Source organism: Enhydra lutris, unplaced genomic scaffold (genome assembly GCF_002288905.1).
Source record: "Enhydra lutris kenyoni isolate GAN:26980312 unplaced genomic scaffold, ASM228890v2 scaffoldscaffold62, whole genome shotgun sequence".
Classification (NCBI taxonomy): Eukaryota; Metazoa; Chordata; class Mammalia; order Carnivora; family Mustelidae; genus Enhydra; species Enhydra lutris.
The window spans coordinates 10,442,285-10,460,464 of record NW_019154146.1 but is presented as its reverse complement, the minus strand read 5'-3'; the positions used below and the strand labels follow the sequence as shown (position 1 = coordinate 10,460,464).

General features: G+C 44.9%; 2 protein-coding genes across 2 annotated transcripts in view; both read right to left on the bottom strand.

Annotated features, from left to right (window-relative positions):
- Window positions 1-5,542: 5,542 nt before the first annotated feature.
- The window catches only part of LOC111158687 (transmembrane protein 242), a 28,332-nt gene continuing 15,694 nt past the window's right edge, over window positions 5,543-18,180 (bottom strand). The window contains exon 4 of the mRNA XM_022520895.1: window positions 5,543-6,514. Within this exon, the coding sequence (XP_022376603.1) occupies window positions 6,416-6,514 (99 nt within the window). The 3' untranslated portion in view covers window positions 5,543-6,415. The remainder of the gene's footprint in view (window positions 6,515-18,180) is intronic.
- LOC111158686 (L-lactate dehydrogenase A-like 6A) lies at window positions 12,779-14,110 on the bottom strand. The gene has a single exon (XM_022520894.1). The coding sequence runs from the start codon at window positions 13,904-13,906 to the stop codon at window positions 12,779-12,781; it is 1,128 nt and encodes a 375-aa protein (XP_022376602.1). The 5' UTR covers window positions 13,907-14,110.

Sequence of the window (18,180 nt, the reverse complement as noted above, 5' to 3'; positions counted from 1 at the left end):
GAGCCCCGAGCCTTCCTTTCCCAAGTCCGAGTCTTTCCCTGCTCCCCCTGTAGCTGCCCAGCGGTCCCTGAGGGCTCAGGGGACGTTCCAGGCTGGAGGGCGGACTCTCTCTTGATGGTGCCTGGTTCACCAGCAGGTGTGGCCTCGGAAGCCCAGGCCTGAGGGGGCTCCCACCCTCCACCTGAGGGTGAGATCTGAAGGCAGAGCATTGGGAGGGTGGGGTGAACAGGAGTATCCTGCAGGAGGAGTCCCAGGCTGTCATTGAGGGTCAGATCAAGTGCACCTGTGACACAGACTGGCTGCTTTATGAAGCGCTCCCAGAACACGTGATGTGGACGTGCTTCTTGAACCCATTTTAGAGATGGAGACACTGAGCCTGCATGGGTCATTTGCCCAAAGTCATCCCAGGTGTAAGCGGGGCGGGAGCTGGTCTTGGGGTTAAGGTTGGGAGGCTGGAGGAGGGTTGGAGGGGGTTTGGAGGGTAGAGTCAGGTGGGGAAGGACCCCACCAGCTCCTGGAGACCCCCTTCAGGGAGGACAGCCTGGTGACATGGGTACTCTGTGAAGAATTTTTTAAATGTTTATACCGGCGTTGATCATAAAGGAGTTTTAGCTGCGGAGAAAATGTTTACTGGCCTATCACTACTGAATCGACCCTTAGTAACTCACTACGAACAAGGACGAGGTTCGGGAAGTGACTCCCCAAGACGGGGAAGGATGTTGCTAGCTGAGGAAGGGCTCTGGGCAGTGCTCATGGGCCACCCAGAGGATCCCACTACATGAACCTCCAAAGAGGTTTGCAAAATCTCTCATTCACATCAACCGATCCTTGTTCTGAAAGAAAAAAGGAAAAGAAACACAGGGCAAAGGCTAATTTAACCTGCCAACATGCGGCTCACTTGTCTCCTTTCAGAGAGCTGGGGCTGATCCTGGGGTTGGATCCACCAGAAGCAACCCCCGAGAAGACAGACGTGAACAGGTCTCCGCAGGGGGTGGTGCAGGACACCTGGGCAACATGAGCAGGGATCCAAAATCCAAGGACTCTGACCACCCCGCCCCTGGCCTTGACCATGTGCCAGGTGAGGCATTGGGAAGGCTTCCCCAGGCTGGAGTCAATGTTCCTCTGCTTGTGCACAGGATCAGCTCCGGTCTTGTTCCCCAGGTGCTCCTGCAGGGGTGGAGGAGCCCCTGGAAGACAAGGGACAGTCTGGGGGAGGCAGTGGACAGGCCGAGTGGGAGGCAGCATCTTCCCCTGCAATGCCTTGAGGCTGACCGGCGCCGGGGGTCTGAGCACTGACCCGCTGCGCGCACCTTGCTACTGGGCCAACGGCTGCTTTGAGGGTGATGTCTGCGTCCGGAGCCACCGCGGATCCAGTCACCGCACCGGGTCAGGACGGCACAGGCCCATTGGGACTCTCGGCTGTCGCGTATCTGAGATGCTACTGATTTCCACTCCGGCAGCCATGTCACGCGTGGCGACCGGGAGGGAGGGTACTAGCCTGCCAGCCCGCGCTTGGCTGGCAGTGGTCGCGGCCTCCCAGCAGGAGCAACCCAGAGCGGCTGACCCGCGGGGCTGTCACGCGGGGTCATTTGCGTGTGACCGACTTAGCTTACCCCGAAGGCACAAATTGGGTAGATTAGGTAGAATTATTAGGCTTCTTGCTAAGTGGGGTTGGGGTCCCGGGGAGGTGGTCTAGGTCTCATTTGTCCGGGCCGGGGGTGTGGGGGGGCAGCCCACGGGGCGTGTGTGCGCGTCCTGGGGACTCGGAGCCAAACTTCAGCTCGGCTCCGACTACAAAATAAACCTCCTCCGCCCAGAGGTGAGGGGGAGCCTTATGTCTAGAGGCTGTTGCTAGAGAGTGAAGTCTCTAAAATGAAGTGAGAAGCACCAGGATTTTTTTTTTTTTTTTTAATCTTTTGTGTTCAGAGAACGTTTCACTGTCATTACTTCTGGGAGCCCAAATGGGTTCTGCTTGGGCCACCCCTGCGGCCCCACACGGGGTCATCCTGAGTAATACTTGTCCTTTGGCTCATCTTCTATCTCTTCTTGCTCGGTGACTCGAAGAAGGTAATGCGGAGAAGGTAAATGCATTAGGATTTTGCTTTTGATGTTTAATTTTTGGACTGTCTGGTCCTGAGACTGGGAATTAGCAACCACTGCCAGGTCCCAGAACCCAGTGCAGATGCTACTCCTTCCTCATTGTGACGTGACTTTTATTGTTCTCGAGATTTGGTGGCTGAGATGTGGTCAGCATGGGTGAGAAGGGGACGGTCATCGGTCAGCTTCACCAGGCCTTTACAGGCTCCTGGGAGGCTCCGTTGGTTAAGCCTTTGCCTTCTGCTCAGGTCATGACCTCAGGGTCCTGGGATTTAGGCCCACATCAAGCTCCCTGCTCGGTAGGGAACCTCCTTCCCTCTCTGACCCTTTTATCCCCACCCCTACTCATGCTTGCTCCTACTAACAAAATAAATAAAATCTTAAGGGAAAAAATGGCCTTCACCCTTCATCATTGAGAACATTTACATGATATCTTGCCTGTGTTCACTCTTGTTTTCTTTCTTTTTACTAAGGGATCGTGCCTCACCAAATGATAATGAGGCAAGCTTATTCGAGAAATGCAAATTAGGTCCTGAGTCACTCCACTGCTTGGGCAGGAAAGTTGAGCTCTATGTGCTTCTTGGTCTAATTTTCTTCCAAACTGAGTTGCCTGCCTTCAGACAAAATTTGCTAACAGCCTCACTCATTATTACAGATGAATGTCAATGCCTGCAAGAGATGCTCACTTTCCCCTTATATAAGCACCGCCTTTGATAATTAATCCTGATAACACCGATATAGAGACCCCGATCCTTGACATATTATTCAATGACTCTTGGCAGAAAGGAAAAGCATCTCACTTGAATATGATAATATACTATAAAAATCTGTATTTTACTGCCTTTCGTGAGAAATTTAACTATTTGGAGAAATAATTTTATAGTTTACCTGGCTGATTTTACTTTATACTTAACTGTTTGCTCTATTTTTAAAGAAGATACATGAAAATTGGTGACAATATACAACATTCTTCATGAACCAAACCTAGGAGAGATTAAATTTTGCCCCCAGTGAAATAGCTAAATTCAGTGGATTTTAATTACTTTTGTCCCCATGGGCTTTTTTTTTTTCTTCTTAATTTCTTACATTTTCCCCTTAGGTTGCATGATTAATTTGCAAGTTGAGTCCCATACTGTCCATGAAACAAAGCAATGTATGACAGATGAGGTGATCAGATGCCACCTTTTGACTGAGCACCGAGCGAGGTTTTTCCGATGTCACCTGAGTCAGTGCGACGGAATGAGGGTCACCTGTGGTCACGCCTCCTCGCTGCTGGGCCGCACAGTGGTTCACTCCCAACTCTGATCATCAGAATCCCCGTTTCTTGTAGCGAAAGGCAGCTCGGCATTGCATGAGGTCCTTTCCGTGCCTTGTTTTTCATTCTGGGGTTATTTAGAAATCGTATTTTCTTGACTCTGAAGGTAACAGCAGCCCATGGATACGTTTTTACAGGGTAGCAATAACCTCTTGGAATACATGTTGGTTGTTGTGTTTTGTTTTTTTTTTCCCCCGTGAATGAATCCCAAGGCCTGGGAAGTCGCCCCTCCCTGCCCATCACATTTTCTCTATATTGCTTTCTCTAATAGCTCTTTTGGTGCTGAGATTCTAAACGTAAAGCTTAACACTCAACAAGGGTAAGCAACATTCTTAGGGAAAGCTGCCTTAATGTGGGCTTACGCATGAAATGGAAATGGCTTGTGTTATCCATCCTTTAAAAAATTTCTAGTGCTCAGCCTCCATGAAATGGATTGCTTATGGGGAGATAATGTCTGTTCTATTCCTTTTTAAGTCTGTGAAAAATGTCATCCTGGTTAATAGGGTGATTAAAACTCTTTATGCTCCAGGAGATAAATGTGATTATGTTTGTCATACTCTACCCAAGATAAAGACAGCAAAGAAGGCAAACTTGAAATTCCATAACATTTCCTCTCTTCCATATCCCGGAACATTCAGAACTCAATACACAGATGGTACTTCACATAAAGAATAACATTATCTGTTCAACATTTTTCCTTTCCATTAACCAATTTAACAATATGCCTCTGGTATAAAGGGAATAGACAAGTGACTAAATCTTCTGATATCTGAGTTCTGACTATAGAAAAATACCACTTCGATCACACTGCTTGTTTTCCTTTAAACTCTGAGTTTCGTTACTCCATTTCTGCTTTTCAAATGCGACGGGAGCCTATGACTGGTATAGCCTAGGGAGTCTGTCCCCATGTCAACGTTCCCTCAGCAGGTGATTCACGATCATTCTTATGGGGCCACCCTGCCATCCCTCAAGGACAAAAGACGTATGGAAAGGGTTTGTAAACATGAGTCATGTCTCAGAAGTATGTGTCCAAACATTCATTCCTCAGGCCTCCCATGTGCCAGGCCATGGGGGAACAGAGCACACCCACCCTGCTCCTAGACTCAGGCCAGTAATAGGAACACAAACTGTTCAGTTTGGTTCTGGCCTTTCCTTCCTTCATCCCATTCAGAGGCTAGGAATCTTTTCTTAGCAGAGATTTAGTTAAAAATGAAAGTTGGGCGAAGAGTTTTTGCTACTCCATACGCCCTGATAAATTCCACACTTCTTTCCTTTTAGTCCTGGATTTTTAACGGGTTACATATGATCCCAGATGCTGCTTACACCTGTTTAATTAATTAACAATACAGCAACTTTAACAGGGTAACGTGGTCCAGAGAAAAATGTTACATTATGCACTTGACATTTCATTTAAAAATTTTCCTTAGCACTAAAAGGTTTCATTATAACAGAAAAATTTCAAATGTACCTTATTAAACCTGATTGCTAATTAAAGCCTAATTAATTATAAAGAAATTGCACTACTGATATCCAACCATATTTTTTGGGATATACTGACATATTAAAGTACTTTCTTTAAAAAATGTTCATCTCCAGTAAAAATAATTGCACGTAGACATTATCCTCTGTTTTCTCTGAGAGGTCATGGAGGACAGGAAAGGGTGGGCCTGTGTGTAAGAATCCATCAGGAGGGGGCGCCTAGGGTGGCTCAGTGGGTTAAGCCGCTGCCTTCGGCTCAGTTCATGATCTCAGAGTCCTGGGATCGAGCCCCGCATTGGGCTCTCTGCTCTCTAGGGGAGCCTGCTTCCTCCTCTCTCTCTGCCTGCCTCTCTGCCTGCTTGTGATCTCTCTGTCAAATAAATAAACAAAATCTTTGGGACGCCTGGGTGGCTCAGTTGATTAAGCAGCTGCCTTCGGCTCAGGTCATGATCCCAGCGTCCTGGGATCGAGTCCCACATCGGGCTCCTTGTTCTGTGGGGAGCCTGCTTCTCCCTCTGCCTCTGCCTGCCACTCTGTCTGCCTGTGCTCGCTCTCTCTCTCTCTCTGACAAATAAATAAATAAAATCTTTAAAAAATAAATAAATAAAATAAATAAATAAAATCTTTAAAAAAAAAAAAAGAATCCGTCAGGAGGCAGTACTTAATACTGAGACTCAATACCTCAGTAACTTTCTGGTTAAAAATATTTGTTAAGCTAGGTGGTAACTGGCCTATTTTTACATTAACAATTGAGTTAAAACTACAAACTATTAGTCAATGTTTAGGAACACAGAACCAACTCCTCAAAAAAGCACAATTTATATCCACAATTATTATTTTAGCATGACTGTCTCTTTGGGTTATCATAATCTGTTCCTGGCTTCTTCTCTATGTCTGAGAATTTCCAGGGCCTTGGGGTGAGCTCATCAGCTACCTGGCAAGCAGGAGCAAACCCAGGGCTATGTTCCAGATGACAGAGCCACACCCGCTGCCTGACAGACAGGGTTTCCCTGTGAACCTGTCACTGTGGAGTGGGCCTAAGAGCAGCAAGCCTTCCACGCCCTGACAATTACATCCAACAAGAAAGGCTGTGGAAACTCATTTAATTAGACACAGTGAAGTACTAGTGGTGTTAGGAGTCTGTCTATAAAGATTTTCCATCATCTGTTAACTACACGTTTATTTTTCCCCCAGGTACAAAACTTGGTTTTAGCCCTTGTAAACAGAAGGATTTCCCTTGGGATCTTCTCCACCGAGAGGTTATCCATATAATTATTTTGCAAGAATCTTCCTAATTTTGGGAAAACCTTCACGCACACCCACACACACCCACACCCCAATTTTAAAGTAAAGCGCACAGACTATAGGCCTCCTGTGCAGCACTGAACGCCATCCGTCCCGTGGGTTCGGTCAGCAATGCACATGTCCCTGATGATAAATCAGGGGAGTCCCTTTGCTTCTGTGACATCTCCAAAGCCACCCTCTCCATGACGTTTGTTTTAGACTTTCCCCACCATGCTCATCTCATTTGGATTTCAATGCTTCCTCCCACTCAAGAGGCGATTCTGAGTTCTTGGGAATTGCTGGAAATATTGACTGCATTTTACTTCGAAAGTCTTTCATCTGAAAGAAGGAAAAAAAATCAGTTATCAAAATTAAAAGAAGGGGAAAAGAGCCAAAGCAATGAGAGAGACCCTGTTGCTGCCCCAATGATACTGTATTGCTTGTGGGTACAATAAAAGGTAAGGACTGTTCTTGCTACCGTAAAAGGAAATGAGAAACCTCTTTTCTTCTTCCTTTAAATAACATAAAATGCCATTCTAAATCTGGAAGGCAACATAATTTAAATTGTCAACTCTCCGTAATATTTATTTCCTACCAGAAGAATGCTATGTATCGTTGGCTTTCATATATAAAGATACAGCTAAGAATGGGAGTTCTGGGGGTTTTTTTGGGGGGGGGGAGTTCTGTTTATCTTAACTACACCAAGAATTTTGGAGCCAAAAGAAGAAATGGAGAGAAGAGACTCGGCAGGGTGCTCCACGGACGGAGGGCGCTGCTCTAAGGGAGGGCAGCACTCACTACGGGAGCTCGATCATCTTTCCACTAGATAGTCCAAGCTATACACGGTTTGGTTCGTTATTTAATCTATCTGGGCCTGCTGTGAATTCATCGCTTCAGCCCTACAGCATGGCACGGCCTTATGGTATTCTCATCAGTCACATCCGAACTGCATTTCTCAAGGATAAAGACCCCCTGAGAGCTGTGAAGCACCTTGCACTCCTTGACAGCACCAGCACCAAGTCATCTCTGGGTGGATTGTTCTGAGAGTTGGCTGATGTCTTCTTACTTCACTTGGTTTTGAAGCTGGTTCCTTCCCTTGTTTCTAAATTCAGCCAGTGTGTCGTGTTCAGGCCTCGTCAAGTGCTAGGCATGCGCTCCAGTCCCTGCAGCACTGTGAGTGCAGCACAGACTCTGGTACTGGATAGACTTCTCTGTTCAAATCCTAACTCCACTACCTGGGAAAACTGCTTCCTGTCTCTAAGCGGTAGATCCCACGTGTGTAGAATGGAGATCATCAACCGCTTACACGGTGGTGAGGACGCGAGCACAGCACCCAGCACGTGGTGTTTGGTGACCTACTAGCTGTTGGCATGACAGCATCATCAGTGCTGGGCTGCAAGAACACAGTTCACATGCATAGATATGATAGATCTGTTAAAACATTATAGGTCACTGTCATTTTGGTCTAAGTCTTCTGACATTGGGAGATCCAGGAGGCTACCTATTCTATGTAGTCTGTAGGAGGTCCGTGCCAACCACCTCAATGTTTGGGTCCCAGACTCCAGTACCCAAGACACACACGTCCACGGCAGGTATGCCTCTCCCTAGCCCAGTCTTCCATGCAACTCTCCAGCTTGTACTGTGGCAAGTCCTCCATGAGAGGTTGTCAACCAGAGGTAGTACTGGGGAGGGACTGGAACTGTAGTTCCCAACAGCAGTTCTCAAATCGTGTCATGCCATTTTGGTTGCCATAAGCACAGTGAACTGCTATTTGCATTGGGGGTGGGGAAAGATTCTAAATAGCTAATGTACTGCTTTGGGGGCACCTGGGTGGCTCAGTCCGTTAAGCATGTGCCTTTGGCTCTGATCATGATCCCAGGGTTCTGGGATTGAGCCCTACGTGGGGCTCCCTGCTCAGTGGAGAGCCTGCTTATCCCTCTCCCTCTCTCTCGGGCTCTCTCTAAAATAAATTAACAAAATCTTCAAAAAAAAAAAAATTGCTTTGTCCAAAATACCAACATGGCCCCACTGAGGAATCTTTTGCATACACTTTCTCAGTTCAAAGACATCTCTGGTCAGGGTCTACAATGTGCTGCCTAGTTCTTTCCCTTAGCCTTTACTGGTTGAACATCTGTCAAAACTAAACCTAATGAGTTTTCAAATGGGGTGTCAGAGAGCGAGGACATGAATCATTTACCATTTTACCTTCTCAGGGATGTGGGACACGGGCAGTTGCTGAGAAGGGAGGAGGGCGGGGGAAGCAGCTGAGGTCTGGGGAGGAGTAAAGGGTGGGCGTTCTACTTCAGCATGGGGGCCTGTGTTCCCATTTCCTCCTCTTGGACGGACTTTTTTTTCCCCTTGCCTTTAATTTCCCAAGTATTGTATCATTTACTTGCTCCCAGAGTCATACATGAGTTACTGAGCTACCGCAAGGAATCATCTTAAGAAAGAGCCAATTAGGAATAGACAGGCTTCAAAGAGATGTAAAGGAAGGGAGGCAAGTGGACCATTCAGGCCTCTTCTTTAATTTTACAGCTGTGGAAATGGAAACCTGGAGTCCACATTTAAGTTATAAACAGGGCCTTATGTTGCTTTAAGCAAGGGTTCCACAGCAGGTTTTTAAGTTCGTACTATTTTTGTTATATGGATAGGAAACGAAAACCTTCACGGTTTTTGTTGCTGTTGCTGGTTTTTTTTTTTTTGTTTTTTTTTTACCTCTGTCAATTTTTGATAAGCAGTTTAGAGGTGTGGGTCTATCAGTAATACGCTATCACAGGCTAACAGAACCTTCTGCTTAAAAATGTGCTTGAAAAGATTTAGGGGTTGAGTTAATTTAAGCAAATTTGATTATAACACCGATGTACTAGATTCCACAATAACGTTGACAGCTACTGGCATAAACCCATTCCCTACCCTACATCCCAACAGTCTGGTGAGGATGGGGCATGCTAGGAACTAGGTCTCCATCCAGCAACTCAATTTTACTCTGCAGCATTTTGCAAACTCTGGGATCTCTTCCCTCCTCTTCCCTCTTTCCTCGGACCGGGAAGAATTTGACCTTGGCTAGGGGTCACAGGGCTACCCTTCTAAGCAGGGCCACTGTGTACTGTGCAGCTCCAGCGGCTGCTCTCCACAAAGACTAAGACAGGAATGGCACCCCCTGGGCATCAAGTCCACTGCTCAAGAACCTCATCCTTAAGTTCCAGTGTTTGTGTCCAGCAGTGATGGGTTGTCATATTATTGGAAAGTACAACTTCCTAAAGGTAGTTATCAAATACAATGTCATGACAACTGGGAAACCTACTGTAAGTACTTCATCATAATATGGACATTCGAAAGACTGAGTATGAGCAACTTTTCAGACATCAGAACAGATTCAAGATTGTGCCTCTAACAATGTTACTCTCGTTCACACTGCAACAGCTTTGTAAAGGGCCATAAAGCCAGGATGCCAGCAGGGAGACCTGGGACACTGCTGCGCATTCATCATGCGTGTCTTGGCAGGAAAAAAAAAAAAAAGAAGACTTTTGGTCTAATATATGGTGTGCTGAAAAACTCCTTAAAAGCTGCTATGTAACCAATTAATTTGAGAGAATCCTTATAGCATCTATTCTTAAAAAAATAAGCAGTTATTGGAATAAAAAGCTCAAGCTGTACAATGTCTTTGCCATTCACCAGCTCCTTTACTTCAATTGCCTCTTGCAGGACGTCAGTGCTGGATGTAGCATGACAAAAGCTTTTTAGGAACAAGTGATGAGAAAGCCTTCGGATATGTGAATAATGATGGTACCAAGAGTAATTCTGAAGAACCTGGAAATTCAGCTTCTCCATAAAATAGAATAAGACTCTGTTACTTCAACAGGAATAAAAATGTCTGCCATTTGACATGACCTGGATGCCAGGCACTGTGCCAAGCACGGGGCTATTACTTAGTCTTTACAATTCTATGCAGCAGAAATGAGAGCCAGCACTTTGAATATGAGAAACCAGAGGTCAGAGAGGTTAAACCAGCCACGGTGACATGTTTTCTAAGTACAACTGACTGACGCCCTGGGCTCTTTCACCACCCTGGTCCCGTGACCTGGAAAACTTGGTACCTCTAGAACCTCTAATCACATACCAGCTTTCACTAAGAAGGATTTCAAAAGCATATATACTCCTACAATGGCCACCACTCTAGAATGGTATGGCAGGTTGTTAGCAATGTTCCCTGATAACCAGAAGTCGTGGACTTCTAGACACAGGGGTTTCAACTTCCCCACCCTCTTGAAGTTAGGTAACCATGTGACTAGTTCTGGCAGAAGAAATGGGCATCACATCCAGGCCACTCTTACCTTGCCACGGAAACAAGGAGACCTGTGTTACTACAGAGGTGCCTCAAGATCAAAACAATCTGAGGTACGAAGCCACCTTGGGTAGGACAGCTCCCCTAGAGAGACACACGTAAACCCACACTGGATTTTACAAGAGAAATAAACCTTTGTTGTTTTAAACCACACATTTGGAGACTGTTTTTCACTGTAGTATAACCCAGCCTATCCTGACATAGTGAAGAGAATTACAAAACAAACCTAGGGCATCCTCTGACCCCCTTCAAAATTACGTTAAACTTGGCTGAAACAAGGCTGAATGAAAACTCAAGTGCTGGGCAAAGGGGAAGAGGAACTCTGTGCAGTTAAGCTTAAACGACTCTTAGAATCAGCTGGAACAGCCAAACCACTGTTCTTTCCATTTTCCAAAAGCCCCGTACATCAGTTTGTCCCACTATATGATACTACTTCCTGGGTAATCAGAACATTTCTAGATGTTTCCAATAAAATAGTATGGGAGCTCTGATCACTAGGGTAAAGGGTCATTTGGGGGGCAGACTGCTGTCCTAGGTCTACTTGATAAAATTCAACTAAGGAGGACTGGCTTTATTCTTTAAATTTATGTCAGAGAGAGAAAGACAGAACAAGCAGGGGGAAAGAGTACGCAGAGGGAGCAAGAAGCCCGATGCAGGACTCGATCCCAGGACCTTAGGATCATGACCTGAGCTGAAGGCAGACACTTAAGAGAATGAGCCACCCAGGCATTCCAGGACTGGAGTAGATGCTGGTACCTTTCAATTTTGATGACCCCTGCTGATAGCCACATGGATCTTGAAATATGTTTAAAGACACCGTATTATTTATTTAATATTCCATTGCATTAGGAAAGCTGACACGAATTTAAAAATCTTTCTCAGGGTGCCTGGGTGGCACAGTTGGTTAAGCATCTGACCCTTGGCTTTAGCTCAGGTTGTGATCTCAAGGTCTTGAGATGGAACCCTGCATCGGGCCTGTGCTCAGCAGAGTCGGCTTGAGATCCTCTCTCCCTCTCCTCCTCCTGTGTGCTCGCTCTCTTTAAAATAAAAATATTAAAAAAATTTTTTTTCTTATTTTCTAAGTTATTACATCATTTAGGTAAAGGCCTGACAAGCACCTTCACTTTCTCCTAAACCCTCACTGTTATCAGATGCATAAAGTTTAGCATCTATAGTAAAGTCCATTGATTAAGGAATAAAAAGTGAATGTGTAACTTCCTGAGAAATATAATCCTTGGAGTACTCATTAAAATAACCAATTTCTAGGACACTAACAGGGCAAAATTGAAACACAAAAGCTTTCTGCTAATGTGAAGTGAACTAGCAGCAGGGATGACACGGGAGCATCTTGGGGTCAGGGCCCAATCTTCTGGTAAGACAGGACCGAACAAGGACAGTTTGTAACACACTTCCTGATTTCACCTGCTAACAGGTCAGGTTCTCAGAGGCAGTTCTAAAATAACGTTAGTCAGGCTTGGTTTTTAACAACTCCAAAATCTAAGTATATTTCCTTTCCCTGCTAAGTGACAGTAACACTTGCCATCTCTGTCAGGCCTCTTTCTAAAAGCTTTGTATTTTACTGCATTAAACACTTTGTAACAACTGCCAACCAGATCACTCCTCTTTTCACATTTTAACCTAATGATCCTGCTTCGCTGGCATCCATACAAGAGTACGTGTGTGCATGTGCCCCTCTGCCCCCAAATAAACAGGACCTACTTGCAGCTCCCATTTTATAATGCCTTTTTTTAAGGCCCAGGTGACAGACTGTCACAGTGGAATGAAGACAGCTCATGGCTTCATTACAGAAAGTACTTCTGTAGGTACATTTATTTTTACATTGTAGAGGAAGTTACAACGTCTTCAAAATGGTAAATAAACATAGTAAGTATAAGCCATCCAGAATGAAAGAACATGTACTTAATGAAAACTATCATTTCTGTAACACAAATGCCTATATCCTAATCCTTTTTGGACCAAAAAGCAAATACACACACAGACACACACATAGCACGTGCTGGTACATCTGTGGTACAAAAACACCTCCTTCGATGCCGTCACTTAGGAACTATGGGGGAAAAAAGCATCCTGACATCTAGATGCTAAATAAAAAAGCTTGGGGGGCAACTCACTCTACTTCCTTTCCTGTTTCTAACTTGTAGAAATTCAAGCTTATTTAAAAAAAAAAAAAAATTGACAAACAAAACCCTGTAACTACTATCCCTTCAGTAACTTCAGAAAGGTAGTTTCCAACAACTTTAAAGCTTGAGCTCTTTCTGAATTTCCCAAAGCGTTTCTGCACTCTTCTTCAGACATGCCTCTTCTTCTGTGGTCAGCTTTATCTTTATAAGGTCTGTAATACCATTCTCTCCCAAGATACACGGAACACTGAGGAATACTTCTTCATTTATTCCATAGAGGCCCTTAACTAATGTGGAAACTGGATGCACTCTTCTAAGATTCTTCAAAATACTTTCCGTTAAATCAGCTACAGATAGGCCAATGGCCCAAGAAGTATAACCTTTCATTCTAATAATCTCATAGGCACTAGCGACCACATCTTTGTGGACATTCTTCCACTGCTCAGGATCTTGATCAGTTCCTATGTCTGAGTTCAGACTCTTCAGAGGGACACCAGCGACGTTCACTCCACTCCACATAGGCACACTCGAGTCTCCATGCTCTCCCAGGACCCACCCATGACAGTTGTCAGAGTGGATACCGAGCTTCTGCCCAATCAAGAAACGGAAACGGGCCGTGTCCAGATTACAACCATTTCCAATAACACGGTTTGGGGGAAATTCGCTCAACTTCCAGGTCACGTAAGTTAGTACATCCACTGGGTTGGAAACAACGATCATTTTGCAGCGAGGGCTATACTGGGTAATACTGGAAATCATTAATTTAAAGATGTCCACATTTCGATGGACTAAATTAAGCCGTGTTTCCCCTTTTTCCTGGCGTGCCCCTGCGGTGATGACCACGAGGCTGGAGTTTGCAGTGACGCGGTAATCTCTGCTGGACACAATAGCTGGCATTTTCACGAAGGGGCTGCCATGCTGAAGATCCATCGTCTCCCCTTTCAGTTTGTCTTCATGAACATCCACAAGGGCAAGTTCATCGGTCAAGCCCCTTAACAGGATACTGATAGCACAGGCCATGCCAACCGATCCGGTTCCGATGATGGAGACCTTGTTGTGAGGCACGGCCTCCTCGGACGCGAAGTTCTTGATAAGCTCACACTTGACGGTTGCCATCTTGCACACGGGGGGGACGGCCCAAGCGCCCGTGAGAGGGAGGCCCGCCGCTTGGCGGGGACACAGCCAATTCACTCTCCCGGCGCCCACTCTCCGGCCGGCACGCAGGACTCCCATGGCCCGACTCATGGCCACTCACTCGAGAAGTGGAGGGAGAAAGGAGGGAAGCGCCAGACAAGCTCCCAGGCGGGATGGAAAGCTGCGGGTGACCGTTAAACGTGCCCTCCGCCTGCAACTGCAGCTGCGCAAGCCCGTGGCGGTTGGGCGCCCCCGCAGTCCACTACTGCGGCTGCGCAGGGCCGTGGCGGCGGCGGGCCCAGCGGCCCACTACCGCGGCTGCGCAAGGCGGCCGGGCCCCCGGGAATCGCCAGGGCCTCCGGGGAAATTTCTGCCTTGGACTGGGGTGGGAAAAGGACTTCTCTAGCAGATGAATTCTGAAGTGAAAGTTTTATAAACACGAAGTCTCTGCAATTTTTAACGTGAATAATGGGCCAACCAAGATCCCCAGGATTACTGATTTTCTATTTTTGCTATAGATGCCAAGTAAAAATAATTCCAATATGTACAGATAAAAATAGGGTTATATTTTCTGAAGTGTATCCCTGCCGGCACGAATAAGGTGGGTGCGCTCTGTCTCCAAATGGCCGCCTTCATCATTTCTCTGCGTCTGTAGGAGAGGTGGGGCTCCTGACTTAGGTTGTACCCAATTTGAGAACTTTCTTTTTGGAAAGGTTCCACTGCCTTCATACAGTCACGACCATGACCCACAACTGCTGGGAAGTCACAGCAGCGACAACAAGGGGAAGTGGTCGACTGCGCGCTGGTCTGGCAGCGAAAACTCACGCGAGACGCTGTTACTTCCTTCTCATGCCAAAGGCAAGGCTGTGATTCAGAGTCCTGATTAAAAAAGACTTCTTGAGTCGAAAGGTGGGGAGATAGCCTTCTATTAAATATTTCATATTTAGGACTGGGAAAGCTATTCTTACTCTTTCTGCCACGGAAATGCAGTCTAGAAAGACAGGAATAATAAGCAGAGGAGGTGGTGAGCGGAGGAAAAGTGTGGCTATTAATGGGGTTCCTGCCATCCTATTTCAGTGTGACTTAGCACACTAGCAGGGACCAGACACCCCATGTGGAAAGTATGTGGTCACAAGCCTCATGACACACACAATGGTGAGAGAACCACATACGTAAGTTCTCTCCACAATAGTGGTCAGATTTATGGTAACCATTTCTCAAATTGAAAACTGGAATTTCTCAAATGATCATCTTTATTTAACGGTGGCTAACATCTTCGAGGGATCCTTTTAAAGGACCAACTTTTGATAGTTTCTTTTATCCCAGTCGTAATTGAAATGTTTTAACCTGATGCTTGTTCCCACCTTCTTCCTATAATGATTCCTTTGACCAGTCAAGTCATTTTCCAAGATAAGTGTTCTTGAGGATGAAATTCAAGCACATAAAGACTCATAGCTAAATGACTTCTTTCGAAAGTAATTTTCTTTCTAGAGTTTGAACCTCTTCAGAAATAAAATCTCTGACAGCTGCCTCTTCAGTTTTTCCCCTTAGCCACAACTGAATCAATTTTGAGAAAATAACACTCTCCAAAATAAAAATACCTCAAACAAAGCAGCTTTTTATTTACAGTAAGTCTTGAGGTAAGAAGGGAAGAACTAAGACAGACAAAGAGACGTACATGACCCCCGGAGCAGATTTAGGTCTACTCAAAGACGTGCAAAGCCAAATACAGCCAGATAGCTCCCTAATGACCTGTCTTCGGTGGCTCTTTATTCCTTTTGAATGGAAAACCTAACTCAAATTATCTGTTCAAAATACAGCATAATATTATAGCTGATGGCAGGATTATGCTTGATGACATCACTTAGGAGGGAGAAAGCAAGAAATGAAGATGACCAGCAAGTCTCTGGACCAGCAATGGTTCCAAGTAAGTCATTCTCTTCCTTCTGCCTAGACTTTCCCCCAGGTCCCCTGCCCTTTTTCTAGCTAGGAGTGCGGTTCAAATATTCCATTCTCTCAGTCTCTACGATCCCCCAAGCAGAAGTGACTTTTAAGAATCCTACGCCACCAGTGTCTTTTGTACCTCTCTCCATTGTGGGATTAATCACACACTATTAAATGTAATTACTTAGGAACTTGTCACTCCAAAGAGATCACCTTTTATTTAGAGCATATCACGATCCTTTAGAACAGAGCTCGGTAAGTGAATTCAGTAAATATTCATGGTAGAAAAGGAGTATAGAACCCAGTGAAGTAAGGCCAGAGCACTGAAAGATGAGAGAAATAGAAAGGCACAACTGGAGAATCCACCTGGTGTCAAAGTTTTAAATTAAGGGGTAGGTAAAATGTGTAGGTACCTGTTTGGGGTTTCTTAGCAAGGCTGATGTATACAATTCAGATAAAGATATGGATAAGCTGAAAGATTTCTTAACCGTTTTCAAAGCCAAAGCCAATACCTACCAAGTCAGAACATACAAAAAAGAAATTCTGCAGCACTAGACACACAATAAAACAAATGCTCAATGGCAGAGAGAATATTTTCATCCTGTAAAAAAATGTTTCGTTCTTTGGAAAGCTTTATAAAATAACCACTGCACAAAACCCTTGATATGAAAAAGAGAGAGAGAGAGAGAGAGAGAAGCTGCAATGAAAGCACTATTAATTAATATTATAAGCTATAAACTCATCAGCAAGTAGAGCATTATATAAACATAATTATTTTAAAAATCTTCTTTGTGATTTAAAAATCATAAAATGCAAATTGTAGTTTTAAAACAAATCAGTGGGCTGTGATTCTATTGCTCATATACTAAAACCTATATAACTTTGTAATCCTTGTGTGGGGGTCTTTACAAATACCAGCACCTTAGAGCATTTTCCTTTGTCGGTGATATGGGAATGCTGGGGAGGGACAAAAGTAGGGCCACAAAGCTTTGTTTCCTAATAAAACAAGGGCAGACTGTCAAGTCAAAACACTGCAATCAACTTGCATTGATGGTATTCAAATATCATAACAGGAATTGGCAAGGTCATCTAATAAAGTATCCAAATCTCAATTCTGTTCTTTAAGGGCATTATCGACACATAATTTTTGATGCACTTAGAAGAGCCACATGCATTTATCTTTCAAAAGTGAAATATTTTAACGGAGCACAAATCACGAAAAACAAAGAAACTAAAATTCACTGATAGATGTTTAAATATCCCAAATTGTAGCTAAAAACTGACAAAGCTTAATTTTATGGATTTAGGTTCTAAATAGGTGCGTTTTTATTAATTCACTGCAATTATTCTCTGTGGTTGGATTAATAGAAATAATACTGTAGTCCTCAAAGCAGTTCTATTCATCTAAAAAAAAAAAAAATGACATGAAGAATATGTTTGTACATGGAAGTTACCTTCAATTTAGGTAAAAACTTAAATTTACCTAAAACTTAAATTCCACCTAAAGGTGGAAACTTAAGTTATCTTTTACAGTCTCAAAACTGCCGGAACAGATGAACTCCTTGTTTGCCTCAAGACCCCATCTAGGCAAAGAACAGAGCCAGCAGCAGAAACAGAGGAAGAGGAAGGAATGTTCAGTGGCGACATTAGCAAGGTCAAGGCTCAGAGGCTAGAAGGACATGGCCTTTCGGCAAGGCTAGAACTCTGAGTGCAACAAAGAGAGAACCAGCCAGAGTCTTGAGCACTGTGTTGTGGACATTTGCATCAGATCCCTTTTCTGTGGCCAGTCCCGTGCAGTGCAGGCCACCGAGCTGCACCCCTGACCTCTATCCATGGAATGGCAGAGCACGCCCACCATCATGATAACCAGAAATGTCTATGGATGTTGTCAAGTATCTTTCTTCTGTGGGGAGGGGAAGTCAAAATGCCCCCATTAAGAACCAGTGGGTCAAAAATGAGTAGGAGCGAGACCAGAGAGCAACCAAACCATTTCAAGGAACTTGGATTTTATTCTCCAGGGAAGAGTGGGCCATTGAAATGGCAGAAACAGTGATCAGATTTCATCCAACACATGTCTACTGGACACACCCTCCGTGCTAGGTACTCTATCAGGTGCTGAGGTTGAACAGTGAACAAGACAATCGAGGTCTCTATCCTCTTAAAAGTTACATTCTTTCTGTGAGGACAGATGAGACAAGCAAATGGTCAATATAATTTCATTTTGCAACAGTGCTGTGAAAAGAAGCAAACAGGATGCTTTCAGAGAGGGACTGATGGTCTGGGGAAGCTTCTCGGGGGAGACGAACGCAAACAGGGTTGAAACTCCACAAGCCAACACAGAGCCGCCAGGCCAGCACCTGGGCAAGGAGTCTGTTGGACCAGCAGGAGGAAGGGCCCTCAGGAGGAAGGCTGGTGTGTGGTGGGGGGGCAGGGGGGTGTCG